General features: G+C 37.5%; 1 protein-coding gene and 1 pseudogene across 5 annotated transcripts in view; one reads left to right on the top strand and one right to left on the bottom strand.

The window, feature by feature from the left end:
• PDE4D (phosphodiesterase 4D) overlaps positions 1 to 21,959 on the bottom strand; it is a 1,492,536-nt gene that overhangs the window by 974,706 nt on the left and 495,871 nt on the right. For all 5 annotated transcript variants that reach the window (XM_004744606.3, XM_045075658.1, XM_004744608.3 and 2 more), the window contains one exon: positions 5,897 to 6,126. In XM_004744606.3, coding sequence (XP_004744663.1) covers positions 5,897 to 6,126 — 230 coding nt within the window. The remainder of the gene's footprint in view (positions 1 to 5,896; positions 6,127 to 21,959) is intronic.
• Positions 12,116 to 21,959, top strand: part of LOC123390746 — a 32,487-nt pseudogene continuing 22,643 nt past the window's right edge.

Here is a 21,959-nt window from a genome sequence, read left to right as displayed (position 1 = left end):
TCCTTCCTCCCTCCCTGTTCTCTCTCTCTCTCTCTCTCTCTTTCTTTCTTACTTTTGAAACACTAATATAAATGCACACTGTGTACTTCTCCAGACAGGTAATAGGACACTAGTAATGAGAAAGTGTTTCTGACACTCTCCACTCACCCATATCCTCACATATACATCCATCCAGAGGCATGTCAACATATTACAAGGGGACAACTTGCTCTTTGGCTCTCATTTTATTATAGTAGGAGTGAAACACAGTGAGAGAGATTTAGCATGACCTCGCCTCACCCGCTCTCTGCTCCCTCAACTCCCTACCTGTGTGCGGCAAGCTAAACCTCCTCAGAGCATTTGGGGGCACATGGACCAATCAGGGAAAGTAAGTCAAGATCAGAGGTGCAGCCAGAGAAAGCTCTTAATTCCTCTTGAGGATTCTGGCTGGAAAATATGTAGAAGTCAGCAAGAGTTGTTACAGAGACGAAGCAAGGAAGAAGTGGATCTCCACTCTCATCTTAAACATAATTGAACAATACCTGAAACCAGGGCATTTCTGTGGACAAATACCAAGAACAAAATATAGACTTACAGTTTTCTTATTGCAAACTACAAATTCAACAACAGCAAACATGATTTGTTCTACTATTTTCCAAAAAAAAAAAAGCATAACAATAGTAGTAGGTGATGTTATTATACATTAAGTGCTTACAGTGCTAAGTATTTTATCCTTACAACAGACCCATGAGGTAGGTACTCCCATTATTCCCATTTTGTCCTTGAAAAATTATAAACTTGGAGTACTTAGATAACTTTTCCAAGGTCACAGCACTAGTAAGTGGTGAGGCAGGATGCAAATTCAACCTGACTGCATTTTAACTACTTACTACTCTGCTGTGGGCCACCACAAACACTGTCATATCATTCTCAACTTTACTTTGTCTGCCCCCTTAGTGCCTAGATGTTCTAGCCAGCATTCAATATTCAAGGGATAACTGTCCTTGTCTTTAAGTAAAACTTCCCTGTAGGTTAAGTGTCATTCTTGTCACCTGTGTTTCCCTTTATCAAGCTGTGTCCATTTCCTCCTTCTATTTTCTTCTCCACCTTATATACTTACCTCTTTTCCTGTTTACTGTTTTTCCCCCTTCGTTTTCTCCTCTTTCCCCCCTTATTCCACTGTCATCTCACTTGTCCTTATTTCTTTGACATCTCACTGTTACATTTTTTCCTACACACACACTGATGCGAATATGTGCACACATTTCAAAGGCCTTTAATGTTACCATAATTATAAGCAAACAGAAGGTAAAAATGGAAGCCATGGTTTGAGAGAAAATATTTATTTTGCAATGCATATACCTAACAAAGGACTTAACATATATGACTAAAATATGTAAAGAGCCCCCAGAAGTCAGTAAGTAAAAGAAAAACTGAATAAATTTTTAAATGGGCATAGCATAAAATAAGATACCCATATGTTCAATAAATATATTAGAAGGTAAATAATATCACTACTTATCAAGATAATATAAATTAAAGCTATAGTAAGGTACCATTACACATTCACCAGAATGAGAAAATGAAAAAGCCTGAGAACAACAAATGTTGGTGAGGATGCAGAGCAAATGGAGTTCCCACACACTGCTACTGGAAGGATAAAATAGTACATCATTTTGGAAAATTGTTGGGTGTTAACAAAAGATAAGCATATATTTACCTATGACTCGGAAATTCCACTCCTAAGCATATAATCAAGAGAAATAATTGCATATACCCACAAAAAGACTTATATACAAAGGTACATATTCATAATAGCTTCATGCAAGAAACATTCCAAATGGCCATCGACAAGAGAGCATGGATAAATAAATTAGGGTATACTCATACAGTAGAATAGTTCACTACAACAAAAAAAGAACAAACTACCAATACATACATCAACATGAATAAACCTAAAAAAACATTTTGAATGATAAAAGCCAAACAAAGAGCCCATACCATACAATCCCATTTATAAAATATCCAAGAAGGGGCCAAACTAATCTTCAGTGCCAAGAGTTAGGAAACTGCAAGGTTGCTACATGGGTGTATAGATATATATAAAAATTTATCAAGATGTATATACTTAAGATTTGCATATTTTACTGCCTGTAAATTGTCCCTTAATAAAAAGTTTTTAGAAAGTAAATGGAAAAAAAAACTAAGAGAAATATGAAAAGCTATGACATTCCAAATTACTTCTTACCAAGTTCACAGCATCTCAAGCCCATTAAAAGATGTCCCTCTTAGTTTAGTAAGAGTCAATATATAGCTATGAAGTCTAAGTGACCATACCCACGTGGGAAGGTAACTGGTAGATACATTCAAGATTTTCAACATCTCAGATCTTACAATTCTGTTTTGTGTCATCTTTGAAAACTTCTAAAGTTTGCTAAATCATAATGCACACAAGCTAACACCTCAGGCATACTCAAAGAAGTTGGTAAATGGCATACATTTGAACATATTCATATAGCCTGCTCAAAACAACAAAAAATCAAAGTTAAATTGTAGAACTGTATATCTAAAAAAGCTCTCTTGAACTCAATCTCTTGACCCAGGCACTTCATGAGGAAGCTAACAGCGCCATTCATAACACTCATCTCACCAGGCCAACATTCTTTTCAAAAACTAGTTACTCTTGGGAATGTATCTTTCTAAAGGGGTGCCATAAGCCTGTAGACTCACTGTGTGATATAAGACTGAGCAAAGGTCTGATATACTGATACATCAGAAGAAAGAGCAAAAAGTATTGATGTTAAGAAAATAAGGAAAATAAATCCAAAAGACATAAAAAGACTTCTTTCCCATCAAAGGTTTATAGTTACCAATATCTCAGCATTGTCAGTTGACAGTGGGGTCTGGGGACATGCTCACCTTTAACAATGGGGTACTGAGACAGCCAAGCTAAAATAGTCTCAATTCCCCCAAAAGCCCTTTCTGTGAAGTAATCTGGGGTTTTGGTTAACTGAAGTGGCTACAGAATGTAGCCCCTAAATTTACCTTCTGCTTCCCTTCCAAAGCTTAGGTATTCCAGAAGAGTATACGTCTGATTTTTATATTTCTCAAATACTCAATTCACAAATAATTTTTGCTTCAGAAGGTAATAACTATCACTTTAATACATTCCTAGTCTTCATTTCTTGTTGGTTACTCTTGTCCATGGAATCTCCAGGCTGCTTTCAGGTACAGACAAGTTACCTTGGTTTTATTTCTCTCAAAGACAAATTCTTTCCTCCAAAATCCTGAGTATTTTACAAATGGTATGCACAATTTCACTTAAACTTGATTCTTAGATTCTTATTAAGAACGACACAAACTTTGGAACAACAGAAGTACTATCACACAAACAATTCTGAAGCGCCTTAGGCACTTAGGGACTATTTGTTTTGAGCAACACATTCAAATTTAATTAAATGAATTTGGCTTTTACCTGAGGTTTTTAATTATACACATTGCCAACTACATAGAGATATTAGATTTGCTACATCATTTTCTTTTAATAACAGATGATAAAAGGTTTGAATAAGAAGTCATAGTTAGCCACCAATTTTTTTGAGATACCGAAGTTAATTGAATGCATCACAGGCTTAAATTGGTTTGTTTCAATTTTAATTATAAATATAATTTCTTCTTACTCAAATGTAGAAAAAAGGAAGATAATGATTCTAAGATAAACCTGCTGTGCAGAAAAGTGTTAACATCAGTCCTGTGACTATTATCTTTAAAAAAGCTTGTTTGAAAGGTTAGCCCTAGAAACTTGGATTTCAGGAAGGTGCCCACAATTCCCTGAATGGTATGAGTCATTCACTGTGCCTAAACTAGTTCTACCAAAAAATGTGGCTTGTGCTCAATGACAGCTTTCCTTCTAGGAATCTGAACTTTAGTCACATACTAGCCAGAGGGTGCCTAAGTGACCACCTCCCAGTAAAAATTCTGGGCACTGAGTCAATTTTTTGTTCTGTGGGATTTTTTTTTTCTTTACTGTGCTAAGAATATTTAGCATAAGGTCTACCTTAGTGACAAATTTCAAAGCTCGCAGCACAGTATTGTTCTCTCTAGGCATAATGTTGTACAGTTCATCTCTACAGCTGATTCATTTTGCATAGCTGAAACTATATACCCATTGAATAGCAATTTCCCATTTCTTCTACCCCAGCTCCTAGCAAGTCCCCTTCTACTGTATCTACGAGTTGCACTATTTTAGATTCCTCATAAGTACTGAGTCTCTTCGTGGGTTTCTCTGGTAGAAGGCTTCTCTGGTGACACATTTCACATGTGCTGTCACAGCTCATTTTTAGAGGAAATTAAGTGCATCTTGTCTGACTCCCCTGGGACTGGAGAGTCTGGAAGCTTGTCTCTGGTTTCCTCTAGATGTTGCCCTATGTGCCTTTTTCTTTGCTGATTTTGCTTTGTATTCTTTTCCTGCAATAAATCTCAGCCATGAGTATGACTATTTGCTAAGTCCTGGAAGCTCACCTAGCAAACCATGGAAACAGGAGTGGTCTTGGTGACCACTTGACACCCTTGACATCTGGGAATCCTGCCCTCTATACAGATGAACAGAATTGGTATTAATTTCAATGAGAGAGGAAATCAGTTTTTTGAGATAGTATTTTTCAAGGAATGTTCAGATCAAGCTGCCATATACAATTCCCAACTGCTTTAGTGTGTTTGGTGAATAGAAGTACAATCTTTTTTTATATGTATGGTTCATCAGAAGCCAAAACCAGTATGAAAAATAACTAAACAAATATTTCCTCTTTCCATTATTTCAAAGAAAGAATTTGCTGTATTTTTATTTACTTATCAGTAATTTCTTTTTACCTTTTAATAAGAGAGGCCCTTTGAACTAGTAACAATTCAAACAACTAAATTTAGTATCTTAAAGAACAGTTATTAGCAAAATTTCTCCTGATCACAACTTTTCTAATCACTTTTAAGAAAATCCTGAAGTAACTTCCCTAGAGATGCCTTAAATTTGGCAGAGAATGGGGAAGAATCACATTTGCCACATAACAAATTGCTTTGTTCCTATAATCTTAGCAAACATTCTAGAGTCTTTCCAAGTATGGGCCACTTGGTTTCCTTCTTTCTTTTCTATTGAAGCTTCTTAAAAATGCAGCTGAACAAAAGAGCAAAGAAGGGATGCACCCATTACCCATACTTTCTTTCACAATGTTTTACCTAGTGACATTGCTCTTAAATAGTAACATCTCTATTGGTAAAGAGCAGAGAAAGAAAAAAACACAAATACTTTGTTGGAGATATAAATGTTATTGCATCTTGGAGACAGTGACCATGTGTGATCCTTCTGTATGTATTAATGCTAAATAAAATCACCTCATGCTGGGAACTGAAACAGTATTCTAGTAAATAACACCTCGAAGTGTCATAGGCCAAATTACGAGGCCCGTTAACTGCATATTTCCTTTGATTCTAATTACAGGACAATCTATTCTTGATTCTAAATTTGTTTTGCATCAGTGAACATTGCCTACTATTTCCAGACATGTATGCCTATGTGGTAATTTGTCCATCAGTTCTCATTTGTTAATAAATTTTCATGAAATAACATATGACCAATATTAATTTTCTAAGTCCAAGTCTCCTTTCCAAGATGCTTATGATCATTTACCAATATATTTTCAACTCCTCTGTGTAAAACGGTTTGACTGAAACAGTTTCCCCTACAGAGAGAGGGACATTACCTGAGGAAAATTTACCCTTCTTTCTTTGGACTCTAGAAACCCCATTTTCCTCCCACTTAAATCAAGCAATGAGCCACAAAATCTCTAGATCTAGAATCTAGAAAGACCAAAGATAATCACCATCCGAAATACAAAAGGGAAAAACATTGCCAAGAGGCACTCACCCACTGGAGTCTGCAGAAGTGATAGCAATCAATGGTAGAATCTTCAGGGGAAGGCTGGTCGGTCTTGGAATGTTCTCTGATTCACTTTTCAAGTCTGCTTGTTCCAGCTGTCTGAAGGCAAGAGGGGGAAGCTGAACATTGCGACAAGAAAGTCTCCGTACAAGATAGGGTTCCATTCCTCGGAAAGGGTCTTCCTCTTCATTACTGGAATGCAGTGTTTCTTCAGAGGCCTAAGGCAATAGTTAAAGAAAGTACAGTTCTCAATAGAATAGCATTGATCAATACACGATAGCTCTATACTTCTGGGGAAGGAAATTAAGGGAAAAGTATACACGAAAAAGCCTAACTATGAAGCAACAACACTAACAGAACAATATTTGGTGATGAGATTAGAATAACTGAAATCTAGATTTATTTTTAAAAAGGTAAATTTGTTCACCAGTATATTAAAATATGGCTCAGTTGTTACAGTTAATTGACATCTCCAATAATTTTAGAATTTATGAGCTTTGTGCATGAATTCTATAAAATCAAGGACAAGTAAGAATATTTTTCCAACTTCTATATAATGACTTACAGAAAATTCATATATATATCTTGATGTATGACATACCTATACCTTCATGCCTATGAATAACGAGGGAGAAAATGAGTCCCATTCTTTTTCTCCATACTTAGGACCGCATTTGTAACACATTTTCATATACTATGTGTAACTTGGATGAATATGCTTTGCAAACTTTTACAGTAAGACTTTGTAAGGGGAATTAAAATAAAAAAAGGACATGAAAAGGAAAGCTGAGCACCCAGGAGAATTATGTTAAAATCATAATTGAATTCTTCAAATTAGATCTTTATTATTCACATGCAAGGTAAACCAAGTCTAGAATATAGTAGAAAAATTAATATTTTGATGTTAGTTGGAAAAAACATACTGTTACAGCAAAAATTATTATTTCCCAGTGACTGGAAAGTCTAATCTAACAATGTTTATTATCTCCACTCTTCAGAATGATAGACTCACCAAATGTTACCAGGTAATATGCTACGCTTTAGTCTTTATGTTGTCTCTTAGCTGTGTTCTTAAGAGTGCTGCTTTATTTCCCTGAGTTTTCTGTTTCTTTATTAGAAACATAAGAAACTGCATTTCTCATTACCTACAATGTAATAAACAATCATAAGTAACAATTTCATTTCCTTCTGAGTTTTAGAGATAAAGAAACTAGTCCAGAGCGGCAAAGTACTTTTCCCAAAACAAGCCTGTTCATTGTAAGTTAAAAACTGACTTTGGGGGGCGCCTGGGTGGCTCAGTGGGTGAGGCCGCTGCCTTCAGCTCAGGTCATGATCTCAGGCTCCTGGGATCGAGTCCCGCACCGGGCTCTCTGCTCAGCAGGGAGCCTGCTTCCTCCTCTCTCTCTGCCTACTTGTGATCTCTCTCTGTCAAATAAATAAATAAAATCTTTAAAAAAAAAAAAAACTGACTTTGGGGAGCCTAGCTTAGAATTTCTGCTGAACTCATTACACTACCATCTTTGACAAGTAAGATTGGTTCTCCATTTGAACATTTAGGATAATAATTTTTACCTCTCAAGTTTATTGTCTGGAACAGAGATATGTATTATTTAAAGCACCAATATCTGGCACAGTTTGTATTCAACAAAATGGAAGCTACTACTATTATAATCCAGGTTAATTTCCTTTATATTTTCACAGCACAATGCTGCCTTTGGTACTTCATTCATCTTTATCAATTCCACAGAGAAAATTTGTCTTTTTCTGGTTTATATCTTGAAAAATGTAAAAGGATATGCAGTGGTGTACTCTACTCAGCCTTTCATTTTATTATCCAACTTAATGGACAAATAGAATAAAATAAGGGCACAAAAGGTAAATAACATGTCTAAGCTAAAGTCAAAGTTCATTTATTTCAAATCCTAGATATGAAGATCCAGATTCTAAAAATCTACACTCTGAGAAATCTTCTTGATTTGTAAACATTAGTAATAATAGCTTCAAAAGGAGCCAATCCAACATGGATGGACCTTGACAGCATTATGCTAAGTTAGATAAGTAAGAAAAAAACAAATTCTGTATGATCTCACTTATATGTAGTATTTAAGAGAGAAAAAAAAAAAAAAACCTCACAGAAAAAAGAGATTCAATTTGTGGTTACCAGAAACAGGAGTACAGGAAGGGGAGACTGAATGAAAGTGGTGAAAAGAACAAAATTCCCATTATAAGATAAATATATACTAGGGATATAATGTACCACATGATAACTTCAGTTACCATTGTTATATGATATATACGAAAATTGTTTAGAGAAAAAATCCTGAGAGTTCTCACCATGAGGAATTTTTTTTTCTTTTTCCATTCAGTATCTATTTGAGATTATGAATATTAACTAAACTTATTGTGGTAGCTATTTCACATGTGTAAGCCAAATCACAGTGTTGTTATACTTTAAACTTACATACTGCCCTATGTCAATTACATCTCAACAAATCTGAGAAAAATTTTAATAATGACTAATATTTGTTGAGTCCTTACTAATTGGTGCTTGTTTTACATATACCAACTCTCGAATTCTACTGAAATCCTCTGAGTTAGGTGCTGTTACTTTTCCCATTTTTACACATAGAGAAAGAGAAACCTATGAAACAGCATGCCTTCATCAGCCACATGATTGGTAGGGTAACCCCTCCAGTTGCCTAGGACTTTCTGATCTTAGCACTGAAATTTCCATGTCTGCGGAAATCACTCAGGCCCAAACTAGGATGGCTGAATACCCTTCAGGTCAAGATTCAAAACCAATTTTCTTTTAGTTAAAGGTGGAGCTAATAACAACTGTGTTTTACTACCTCTAACAGGTATAGTGTGGTAGGGTGCAGATTACTAGAAGAAAACATGTACTAATTGACCAAAACTTAATAAGCTTCATATTTTCATTAAAATAACAACAGAACTGAAATCAGGACATAAACACTAATAATTAATGATAATCCTTGTTGGTTAAATCAGGAGACTGAGTTTCCAGGATAATTACTTTTATGGTATTAAGAGGTCATTGAACCTTTCTGGGCTTTAGTTTCTTTAGACATAAAATTGAGAGGTTGCACAAAATGAACCTTAAGACCATTTTCAGTTTTGAATACTCTGATTTTATGATAGCCAATGGTAAAATTAATGTATAGCGAGATGGCAAATACAGAAAATGAAAAGGTAATAAATGTAATATTCTTGGCCTTTAGATTGAAAAACTGAGCCTCAGTGTGTTTGTGAAGTTCTATGTCTTCATCTAAGGACTTAAGTCCAAACTGAACCCACATTCTGGGGTTGCTAACAGGTCATAATTTGCCTTACATATTTCTCAAGAGCAGTTAATAACTGAAGTGTATAGATACCCTTCTTCAGTATGAACATGGAAAAGAAGAACAAAGGATGAGTGGCCAAAGCTAATGTATTTTTATAAGTGTTGAGCTGCCCACTCTGGCAATAGCATTGTTACTGCAAAAATGCTTCATATAACCCAAGCAATCTGATGAAAGACTCAATGTTTGTGACATTCTCTTTTAGATAAAACCACTTTGAGAGGTAACCTCTTTTGAGAGAACCTCTATTAAAAATATAGTATTTTTATCTTGACAATAAAAATGACAGAACAGTATATATCTATATCCTAACATTTCCATTAAAAAAAACAGTATGACAAAGGGATCTTTAAAAATTCCAGATCAGTGTATATCAATGATATTTCAAAGATATATAGAATAACTGGTAGAAGGCAGGAGGTTAAATGGCCTTATTTTGTAAAGAAATGTAAAACTGACCACTAGGACACATGTATCTTATTGCTGGAAAATAGTATTTTTGCAAAGGTTGGAGGGATAAGATATTATTTATGATATATCTAAGCCATCATTTCTCAAAATGTAATGCCCAAACTCCCTGCACAGTAATCACAGATGGTGCTTGCTAAAATTCGGATTCCCAGGCCTTATTCCAGATCTGCCTAATCAGAATCTCTATAACTAGGATCTAGAAGTCTGAATAAGTCCTCAGGATGATTCCTATGCATACTAAAACTTGGGAACTAGCGTTTTTGACATGTTAGGCGTAGTCCAGTAAGACTGGCAAAGATCCAAGTAAAAAGATGTTTATTCCAGCTTTTTTTTTTTTTAAGATTCTATTTATTCTTTAGAAACAGAGAGATACAAAGAGAGAGAGAACATGATATAGAGGAAAGGAGGAGGGGGAGGGAGAAGCAGATTCCCCACTGAGCCGGGAACCCAATATGTGGCTGGATCCCAGGGCCTAGAGATCATGACCTGAGCCGAAGTCAGACACTTAACCATCTGAGCTACCCACGCACCCTGCATTCCAGCTTATTTATAGTAATGAATAACTGGAAGTAATCTAATTGTTGTATTGAGGGATTGGCTTAATAAATTTTGATTTATCATATTATGAAATATTACGAGGATGTTAATGCAGAAAGATATGTGATTATGTTTATGATAAAACATCAACTAAGAAAAACAGATTACAAAATGATCTTAGTTTTGTAAAGCTATGCTAAAACAAAACAAAATGAAAAATCAACATATTATAGTTACAGAAAAATTCTGGAAGGATATAGCCCAATTCTCTAAAATGGCTTTCTTTGAGTGATGGCATTGGGATGATGTTCATATTTTTATTAATAATTTCTATATTCTCTATAAAAATATATTACTTGGGGGTTAAAAAGTACAGTGAGAGTCAATAATAAAATGAAACATTCATCTTGATATGAATGGGATTCATAAATATCACTTAATTTGCTTTAAGATATACAATATCAAAGGACAAAAAATACTAAAATGTTTGAATCAGTTAAATGCAAAACTATTAACTTGTAATAAGATGAAATTCCTTTGGGCAACTAAACAATTTGCTTGGAATAGCTGACCAAAAAACAAAACCAAAAAAAAAACCCACTTTAGATAATTATTTTCACTGTTAGGACAAATATGTCTCTGAAAGGCATACTTAAGGGAAAAAATTCCATAATAATAACACTTAAAATGAATGAGCATTAAATATGTTGTCACCATTACCATTATTATTATTTTCCTTTCAATTATTTTCAGCTTCTATGCAGGATATTTAATTTCTTTGTTCTCCTTTTTTTTCCATCCCAAAGTAGATTGCAAATCAGTTTACAAGGCCCTAAGAATAGGGACATATGCATAACTGGTGTTAAATAAATTGCCATGGTTGCTGATAATCTCATTGTTTTTCATATTTGTTTCTTATGTGGCATTGTAGGAGAGAATGTTTTTGGACACAGAGCTACATCACATTTCCAGACTCTATTGCAGGTAGTTGTAGACAGTATCAATGCTGTTACATTACATGTAATGGATTACAAGGAAAGGAAACACATCCCACTTTCACACCTGGCCCATAAAAACTGTGAGGGCAAACTTTGTTCCTCTCACCCTCTGTAACCCCTTGCTTTACACTGAAGATCATGGAGACAAAAGATGGAAGGAGTCATGGTACCAAAATCACTCTTCAGAAGAAAACCCCTTGACAATCAAAAACACTTAATCTGGGCTACATGGGCCACAAATAATTTTTCATTCCGGGAAGCCACTAAAATTTGGGGTCTCCTTATTATAGCTAGAGCTATATTACATATAATCACATCCCTATGAGTTCAAATTATCTTAATCATGACATCATTCTTTCTCAGTTAATTCCTCAATCTAAGAACTGATTAAGTATATACTAACTTCCAAGACTGTGTAGGGTGCTGGAAATACAGATGAATAAGGCATTTCCTTTCCCTCAAATATTTCTAGTCATGTGGGGACAAAGATAAATAGCTGATAGTCATAGAATGAGAGCTGTTAACAGAGGGCTTAGGGCCCTTTGGGAGGACGGATGCAGGGTGACACTTTTCTTCGAGAAAGGGGCTGCTGTCAGAAGTGACATGGCCCACGTAGAAAAGCTGGGCTTTCTGAGGCCAACTAAGATTTATGATTATGTTTACTTGTCCATTCAGTTCTGTTTAGTCTCACACCTGGATCGGCGCTGTCTCTTCCACTTAAGCAAAGCTCTCGGATACTACACTTCCGCCGTCTCTCTCCTCTGACACACTTCTGGTTCAAAACCTCGGGAGCCTCCTGGGTGACTATGAAACTGGCACCTGCACATGGAGGGCAGGGGGGCATGGGCGGGGCAGGCAAGCCTCCCCAGGCGGTTACGAGCCGGTCGGATACAGTCAGGGAACTTACACAACAGGCGGATTCAGGGCGCTGCCAGCCCTGCGGATCACCACAGACAACACCCCGGTCTGAAGTTGATGTGGATGCCTCCGCTGCACTCAGTCACAGGAACCCCAAAGTCTCCACAGCACAGGGCTCTCTTGAGGCGGTGCCTGAAAACCAGCTCCTGCGGCGGAAATGGTGCGAGGAAGGGACATTCATTCCAAGGATAGGGCGTGGCGGAGGGACCTCTTAGTGCCGGATGCAGCTGGGGGGGGGGGGGTCAGCCAGAGGCCATGACCTATCAGTGACCTCCTCAAACAGGGCATCCCTGTGGCAGCTTTTACAACCCAGTGCGTCCCCTTCTACAATGAACCTAGAGGAGTCAGCAAGGCTTTCCCCTATCAGGGAGGCTGCTCGTTTGGGGCTGCGGGGTGCGCTGGAGTCAGGTACCACAGCAGCAGTATAGGCGCGTGCCAGGGAAGACCGGCATCAAGATAATGGTTCCCAAAATAAATATTTTCTGCCCCAAGTCCCATGATCCAAACCACTAATTTACTAAGCCCACCAGACTGGGGTGTCCTCATGTGATTTAATAAAGATGATACATTTTAACAGACTCATCAGATATAAACATAATGTTGTTTGGATAATGACACAGGTGCCTCCTTGGGAGGCAGTAATAATGTCCATTCTATTTCAGAAGACAAGCTTTTTCATTACAAAGAGTTAAGTGTTCAAAACAGGCTTTGCCAACCATCACTTAAGGTTTGTGGGGGAATTTAATAAAAACTTCTGTGTGCCCTATAACGTCTTCTAGGCCAAAGGAGGGAACAAATATGGTGGCCAAACGATCATACTGGTGGAAAACAGAATATGCCTGGAGGAAACAGAGGTTGGTAATTTTTGTTACTATGGAGTGGATTCTCTTCTGTGGCTAAAGAAACTCCAGGATGCACAGCCCAACCACTAAGGTAGAAATTACAAAGATTGTGCTATACACCCGCTGGATCCCATTGGAGGCTATCCAAAAATACCTGGACTGTATGACCAGTCAGTGTCAAACCCATTAGTGCCAAACCAGTCACTATCCTTTAATATAACAGTTACTATGCAACTTTGGTAATATCCATCCCATGTCCCTGGTACAATTGGGTTTGTTCTGTTTATAGCGATACCTCTCTTCCCAATAAAGGGGGTGCCTGAGTGCTCAAATGAACCCATCCCAAATTTGAGCACAGCCATCCATGGCTTTTGTTTTTTGTTTTTTTTTTAAGATTTATTTATTTGAGAGAGAGAGGTGGGGGATGGGCAGAGGGATAAGGAGAGAGAAACTTAAGCAGACCACTGAGTGCTGTGCCCAACATGGGGCTCAATCCCACCCTGAGATCATGACCTGAGCTAAAACCAAGAGTCGGCCACTAAACTGACTACATCACCCAAAAGCCCCTAGCCATCCATTGCTTTGATAGTGGTATTTTTAGGCCCTTCTGGTCAACACTTTGATGGGCTACCTATGCAGTTTGAATGCTTAAAAAAAAAAAGAACACCCAGGCCCAGTTATTAATAGTGTGTGTCACAGACCCATTTCTGGATCAGTATTAGTAATATCAGAAGAATTAAGAGCAAGAGTACTAGGTCATTATTCCTTAGTATACTGCTTTAAGGCCTTCCAGTCCCCTTTCTGGAGTGGTGATACCTACGATAGAGAGTGGCAGCTGCCCAGTTACCCCAAAGTTGGACTGATTCTATTGTCAAGCATATCAGTGGACCCACTTTCCATCAAAGTGCCCATCTGTGACCAGACACCAGAACAGTAGAAATCCAAGGTTGAAAAGACAGATATTTACTAGGTAATTATATGGGAAAATATCCACCTTGTATAAGAATTACACCTGTGCCTTGATCATTAGGTGTTAACGTGGTTGCAGCTTCAAGAGTTTGAACTGGTTGTGTTTACCATGCCAGAAGGCAGCACTGCCAGATGAGAAGAGATAGACTAGAAGCAGGTGTACCAACCCAGGATTTCTACCTTTTTCTTTCTTTCAGCAATATGTGTTTCATTCCAATATAGTGTGTTTCAAGAGCTTCAACTTGCAGCAGGACAATAGGGTTTTAGTTGAGCTTATGTAGTTCCTCCTCACCCAAAGGTGCAAAGTAACTCACTCATCCTGGGAGGACATCCCATTAAAAATTCCAATAGAATACATCTTTCCCAAGTGTGATGGGGCTTGTTGTCCTCAGCAACACAGCAAATTGATCCTTGGTGAGAGTCAGGGTAATGGCTATCTCCCAAAACATCTGTAGCATTAGGTGTCTCCATAAGAGTCCGCAGTCATGCAGATAGGGTAATAAACCATGTAGTTGATCATTCAAATGTTGTAAAGCCTGGGACAGTACTTTAATCCACCCAGCCAAAGTAGTTTTACCTGTTAGTAATTTAATTTCTGCTTTAGTACTCCTTTCTACCAACTCTGCTACTTGGGGGTTGAGCCTCCATTCAATATCACATTCCACATCATGACCTTGGAAATGTGACTCCTGATCACTATTTGGTGAAGGTATCCACTGAGTTTCTCTAATCCCCTAATAGTGGCAACCTGGTTTGAACAGCAATGGGGGAAAGCTTGGATTAGGCTAAACACAGTGTCCTCACAAACCAAGGCATATTTAGAACCATCACTTGGAGGAAGGGGCAAATATAATCAATTTTCCAATACCTCACTGAATGGGAACTTCTATGGAAGGCCCCAGACTCTTTTGGCAGTTGCCTTAAGCATTATTCAGAACATACAGGATGTGCTGTTACTGCATTAACCAAGTTGCTACATTTTAAGAGTAATCTGACATCCATGACAATAGGCAATCCCACTGGATGCTACAGTGGCTGCTCTTTCTCTGAGACAATCTGCTGTATCTACTAAAGGGTCAGTTGCTAAAGTTCATACCCTAAGCTAGGGCATCAGTTTCCTGATTGCCAGGGGCTATAATTTCCTTGAGCCATAAGGTAATGACCATGAAGACTACATCAGGCTCCTGTAGAAGAGCCCAAATGACTTCTACTTAACCTGATCCTACAAGGGCTTACTCATGATCACCCACTTCTGGGCTTCCAATTGTCCATGCCATAGGATTAATCTCTTTATAATAATCCAGCTGCTTGTGCAAAAGGTTAATGGCTAGGGATCATGAGTGATAACCAGCCAAACTGCTATTCCTTTAGCCCATTGGCTGCTGGGCTTGTTCCTGTTTCCATCCAGACGTTGTCAGTGTTGGGCTGAAGAGTGACTGAAGTCCATGTGGGTGGGTTGTCCATAGGTATACCAGGCATTAGCAGGAACTTTCCCCACTCCCTCTTTATAGACCACCACAAGAATAGGGGTGGAGTAATCTGGAGGATCTATATACTCCACTGGGCCTAGCAGCAACCATATTTCTAGATAGTGGGTAGTCTTCATGGTCATTACCTTATGGCTCTAGGAAATGATAGCCCCTGGCAATCTGAAACTCACCTCTTGAGATGAAGGGGAGTTCTTACCATGATAGGCTTTTCCTTCATAAGAGGCTCAACCTGGAGGAGTACTGTGTATGCTCCTAGGAGCTGTTGCTCTATGGAGGTCTATCTGGTTTCTGTTCCCTTCAGAACTGGGACCAAAATCCTAGGGACACTCTCTCCTCCTGTTATCTCTGCCATAACACCCAACCCATACCTTCTGGAGTCACAGACATTTAATTCAAATGGTAGCCATGCTTGAGAGATGGCCCAGAGCTTCAATCTCTTTAATCATTAATACTTCTGTCTTCTCAAAGGCAGCTTGGTGCTCTGACCCCCAGTCTCATAGGTGCCCTTTCTTTCCCATGCTGTTTAAAGAACAGAAGCACTGTGCCAGGTGGGAAATAAAAGTCTTCCCAAACACCAAAATCCATACCAAATCTTACATCTTTTTCAGGTTCTTAGGAATAGAATAGACTCATATCTTATTAATCACAACCTCTGGGACAATAAGGGACTTATCCCACAATACATATAAAGTTTTCTGAAAAACTTTATAGCAATTCCTGAGCCTTAAATTTTCTGTGGGTTCATCATTCACCAGTCATCCTCTCCTTGAAGATGTTCCAGCAAAATCTGTAGAATTTCCTACATCAAAGGCAAGTTTTCACATCTTAACACGATGTCATCATCCATGGTAATGGATGAATTTTACTAATCCATGGAAGGAGAACAGGGCAGATCTCCAGCAACATCCCATGACATACTGTGGGACCATGCAGATAGATTTGGAAAAGCACTTGAAAAGTCCACTATTGCCCTTCATATGGAGGCAAAATGATTTTGTGACTCAGTGTCCAGGGTTATACTGAAAAAAAGCATTTCCTCAGTCCATTACAGCATGATACATTCCGAGGACTGTAGTACAGGTATCTAAGATAAATGCAATGTTGGGCACAGCACTACCATGTCCAGTTCTCAATGTTCACAAACATCTGCCATGACCTGTCTGGTTTTTTCTGTTTGGTTGTTTGTTTTGTCTGTTTTTTGTTTTTGTTTTTACTCTCCGTACTGGATTTCTGAAAGCACTAGGGGCAGAGAGTACAACACTTCTTCAATGTAGCCCTTGGATAGTTTGTCCTATGCCCCTACCTCTTAGTGTCCAATCAGGCTGTGTTATAAGCACTCAGACCTTAATTCTCAGCAGCTTGTGCCCCATCTCGGCTTTGCAAAATGGTCTTAAGGTCTTCATCTTATCAACATGCTTTTTCACTTTGTCTGCCAGTCCCGAAGTGGCAGAGTAGTGGACACCTGCATATACTTCTTTAACCTCAGCTCTTCTGCCAACTTTTACTTGAGCTTTGGCCCCTAATTGGGATCAGTGGGCAGCCAGCCTAATTACCCACTGTAGAGGTGAGCTTATTGTGGCAGCCAATCATTTCCCTTCTCTGCCACAGTGTGCTATGTGTGGGTCCGCAAACAAATGTGCCAAACCATACAGCTTTTTCAGGGTATTCCTATATTTATGTGGCAGTCCACAAGCATCTAAGTATGGGCCACTTCTGCCCACACAGAGATGGATAATGTACTGATGGTCTCAACAACACACTGCTCCCTCAGTGCTTCATCCTTGAAAAGAGCTTCCACTGTGAGGATAGTGGGCAGAACACACATTCCAAGGACAGGAGTGGAAGAGGAGCCTCCAGTTGCCTGGGTCCAGCTTGTGGGTCAGCTGGTGGTCATGTTCTTTCAATGACCTCCTCCTCAACATGTTGAAAATATTATCCAAGACAATGAAAGCAAATAACTGCTGCCTTTTAATTTATGGCCTTAAGTCAGCCTTCAGCCTGCCAACTCTAGTAAGATGATTTGTTTATGTGTCTATTCCCATCCTTAGCTTGGACACATCTGGAAGGAAAAGAATGTGCTATAACAACTTTTTTGCCTCCAGCACTCAGCCAGTGCCTGGGACAAAACATGTGAAATAAACCTTGTTGAAGGAATCAGTGAAGGGAATAGAAACACCTGACTCTATTCCTTCAACTATAAGAAAGTGGGAACTGGGAAAATAGAATTAGACATTGGTATTACTAGTTTGTGTTTGTAGCTATTGATATAAGTTAGATTAACAAATGCAAAGTCCTTTTTGCAATGTAAGAAACATATAAATATGTTGTAAGCTTTTGAACATAGACATCTTTGAGTACCATTATTCTGTCTATGACAGATATATTCTCTTGTCCTTCCTTTTTGGCCAAATTCTGAATAATGAAGTGAGAGTCAGGAATGGCTGTGCTGGTTAGGGTTTCTCCTTTCCTTCTTCTCCCTTCTAATGAAGTCATCATCATCCCCATTTCATTAACTCAAGGACTCCCAAACTTTGTGATTTTTGCTGAAACAGAAATTTGACATCAATTTTACATTCATTTTTCAGTGGCACTTTATATCACTCCTTAATCTGGCTGCTTTGTCTTCCCTATGTATCTACCTCCTTGGTCCTCCTGGGAGTACTATACTTCCCCTGCTCCAACTATGTAGTTCAGCTAGGGTTACCAATCTAAATCCCTCTACCCCATAGCTATACGCATGGACACTGCTCCAACGATGGAGAAAAAATCCTTTTGAAGATGTGTATATTGCTGACTTGGAGACATGTAAACCCACTCCCAACCACTGACGTTGAAAGGCAAGGGGAACTGAGGAAGAACCTGTGTCATGTCCCCAAACTCAGAAGAAAGGACTGTCGTAGGAAGGAATGAAGCTGAGCCTTGGGGGAGCAAGATTAACAAGATACATACGAGATTCTTTGGGCAATTTGATTCCCTTGATTTATGTGAGCTAAGGACCCACCCCTGTCCATCCTTCTCCTCTATCAAAGTCACACAATCCTTTTTGTTTAAGCTAATTTGAATTAGATTTCAATCATTTTCAGCAGAAATATTCTTTACTGGTATAGTCCTGAGTATAATGCTTATAATATCGCTTTAAATTCTCAAAACAACAACAACTGTGTGTGTGTGTGTATAAATATAAAATATAAAGTGTAAAATTTACAAAATACACACACACACACACACACACACACACACAAGCTTCGTGGTTCCAGGACAAAAAGGATTTTCTTTTAAAATTCCAAGATTTTAATCACTCAAATTGCTTTCATCTACCCCCACATTTGAAACTTCTTTCACATACATATTCATTATGATAAGTATATTTACCTAAGTTTTTAAGTAAGTATTAAAGATTTCAGGCACTCAGTGCTTCCAGAGTACCTGTGTTATGCAGAGCACTATAGAAGTTAGCAGGCTAACTAGTTCCACAGGTTTCAGGGAAAAGAACAGACTAAGTGGATGATAGATTTGTATCACTTCCAATGTTACATTCCTTTCTCCTGTGTAATTAGTTTCCTCCAAAATTAAGCTCTGAAAAAGTAGTTTCCCTGTGTCTGAGTTTGCAGTATAAACAAGACAATTTTTGAAAACTGAGCCAACACTTTAAGGACTAGGATACAATTTAATAGGTTACTATGACAATAAATTGAATATCATACCATTCAAAAGCACTCTATACCAACAGTAGACATTTTCTATATGTATTATACTGCTAAGTCTCCATGAAATTGTTCATGATCTATAAAGCAATAATTGAAAATCTGCATGAAGATTCCCTAAGCCTTCTGCCAAATATTTTTCCCGTTATCTCATTCCTCATTACATGTATTTTATCTTAAAATCTAATGCTAAGGTTATCCAAATAATCTTATAAGAAACTCAGAAGTTAAGGCAATAAAGATAAATACCTAAGGTCTTTCAGTATTAAAAAGGTCAGGCATTGCACTGAATTAGCACAATCTGTTTTCAAATGGTTATTTGTATGCTGATATAATGAGTTGCAAAATGAGTTGTGTGTGAAAATGAAAATCTCCACCTCAGGTTAACACAAAGATAGCACAGAGCTCTCAAGCATCTGTAGAATATAATCCAAATACAGACTATGATTTCAAATGGATTAAAGGACACAGAAATCACTGAAGCTTTTGTAAAGCCATCTTCTATAATTCATTCATCAAAACTTCTAAAAAGTTACTAGAAAGAATAGGAAACTTCCCATTCAGCAATATTCTACTATAGATCCTCATCAAAAAGAAAGTCAAATCTATGGGATTCAATCAACTTTCTGTAAATAACACTGTACCTTTCCTGGATGACCTTGGAAAATGAAGCAGATTCTATTTTGTTAGCAGAGGAAGCAAAGAAGATTTAAGGAAAAGTGTGACCTCTATTAATTATTTACTTCACAGTGATATACAGTAATAGAATCACAGCTACAAAAAAGAAACTAACAATTTTTTTTGGATCCATGAAAGTCATCTTCCTGGGTTAAAACTCACCTGGCTTATTATCTAGTGTTTTAAAAAATGTCTTACTTGAGTAATCAGGTGTGAAACCACAACATTAAGAGGCACACAAAGATCTACTGTCTTCACTTTCAAATTTTATTTAAATACCACTATCAGTCAATATCAATCAGAAATGTATCTATAAACATGAATGAGGTGTAGAGAGGAAAGAAGAGACAAAGTAATGCTAAATTCCCTCTTCAAATGTAAGGAGCCAAAAATTATATTTTCAGTCTTGGCTTTCATGCTCAGGTAACTAGAAAATATTTCATTGATCTTTAGATCAAAGTAACATTTATGTTGTCTACATTCAACATTATAATTAATGGTGAAAGATAACATTTATTCTTATTAAAATAAAAAAAACGCAGGAATGCTCCCAGCCAGCGCTTTTACTTAATATTATTAATAATATTCACTATATTAGATGTTCCGTATAAGTACCTACTTGATCTTTGAGCACTGTATAATGTACAGAATTTCTGAATCACTGTAATGTACACCTGAAACCAATATAACATTATATGTTAATTATACTGGAATAATGAATAAATGAATGAATAAATAAATAAATAATAAATAAAACTTCATCTTAAGAAAAAAAAACCTCACATGAAGGACTATTATTATTCCTATTTTATAGATTGGGAAAATGAGGCTTAGGGAGGTTAGTTTGCCACTTAACTTCCACTTTAGGGAGGATTAAGAGAAACTATTAGTAGGCAGTAAAGCCAGGGTTTCAGACTAGGTTTAACTTACACTAATGCTCATCATTTTAATACAAATATAGCATTGCCCAACTCCTCAAGTACTTCAGGCCCATCAGGGATATGTTAATAGAAATAAGTCACAAAACGATAGTAAAGATGAAGAAATTATTGTCATTATTTGACTAAAACCTGGTTTAATGTAGAAAACCAAAACATCAATTGAAAAATACTTGAAGAAAGAAGAGTTGGGTGAATTTCTCCAGTTATAAAATAGAATATGGAAAAGACTTTTCTTTATGAAATTAAAGAGCTGTTCTTAAAACTACAATAGAAAAATATGTTATTTACCTTTTTAATTAAAAAAAAAATAGCTTAAAGGGGTGCCTGGGTGGCTCAGTGGGTTGAGCCTCTGCCTTCAGCTTGGGTCATGATCTCAGGGTCCTGGGATTGGGCCCTGCATTGGGCTTTCTGCTTGGTGGGGAGCCTGCTTCCCCCTCTCTTTCTGCCTGCCTCTGTGCCTACTTGTGATCTCTCTCTCTCTGTCAAAAAAATAGATATAAATATTTTTCAAAAAAAAGCTTAAAAAGAAATAGTTAAAAACTATATTTAGAGTTCTACATGAATTTCTTAAGACTGATGTAATCAAGCCTGGGGTTCCTTGCAATTATTTTCTAGGTTTAATGTCATTGCAAAAAAACAAAAACAAACAAAAAACTCATTTTTTTTAATGTTAGCAAGGCCTTTTTAAAAAATTTTTTTTTTAAATTTATTTGACAGAGATCACAAATAGAGAGGCAGGCAGAAAGAGAGAGAGAGAGAGGAAGGGAAGCAGGCTCCCCGCTGAGCAGAGAACCCAATGCGGGGCTCCATCCCAGGACCCTGGGATCATGACCTGAGCTGAAGGCAGAAGCTTTTACCCACTGAGTCACCCAGGCACCCCTTTAGCAAGGTCTTTAAAAGAAAAGAAGTGAGAATAAAAATATTTTTAGAATAAAAAATAATGTGAGGATAATCTTTAAAATTATAATACTTAAAATTATACTATGATACTACAGTCACAAAAACAGTTTGGGACTTGGAAATAATTGACAGAAATATCAGTGAAACAATACAGAATTTCCTTTAATCTTTTTTATGCAAGAATTTAAGGTGTGTTGGAGAGCCTGGGTGACTAAGTGGGTTAGGCCTCTGCCCTTGGTTCAGG

This window comes from Mustela putorius, unplaced genomic scaffold (genome assembly GCF_011764305.1).
Source record: "Mustela putorius furo isolate JIRA1106 unplaced genomic scaffold, ASM1176430v1.1 tig00000145_pilon_pilon_pilon, whole genome shotgun sequence".
Lineage (NCBI taxonomy): Eukaryota > Metazoa > Chordata > Mammalia > Carnivora > Mustelidae > Mustela > Mustela putorius.
The sequence above is the reverse complement of the archived record's forward strand: the minus strand, read 5'-3'. Positions and strand labels throughout refer to the sequence as shown.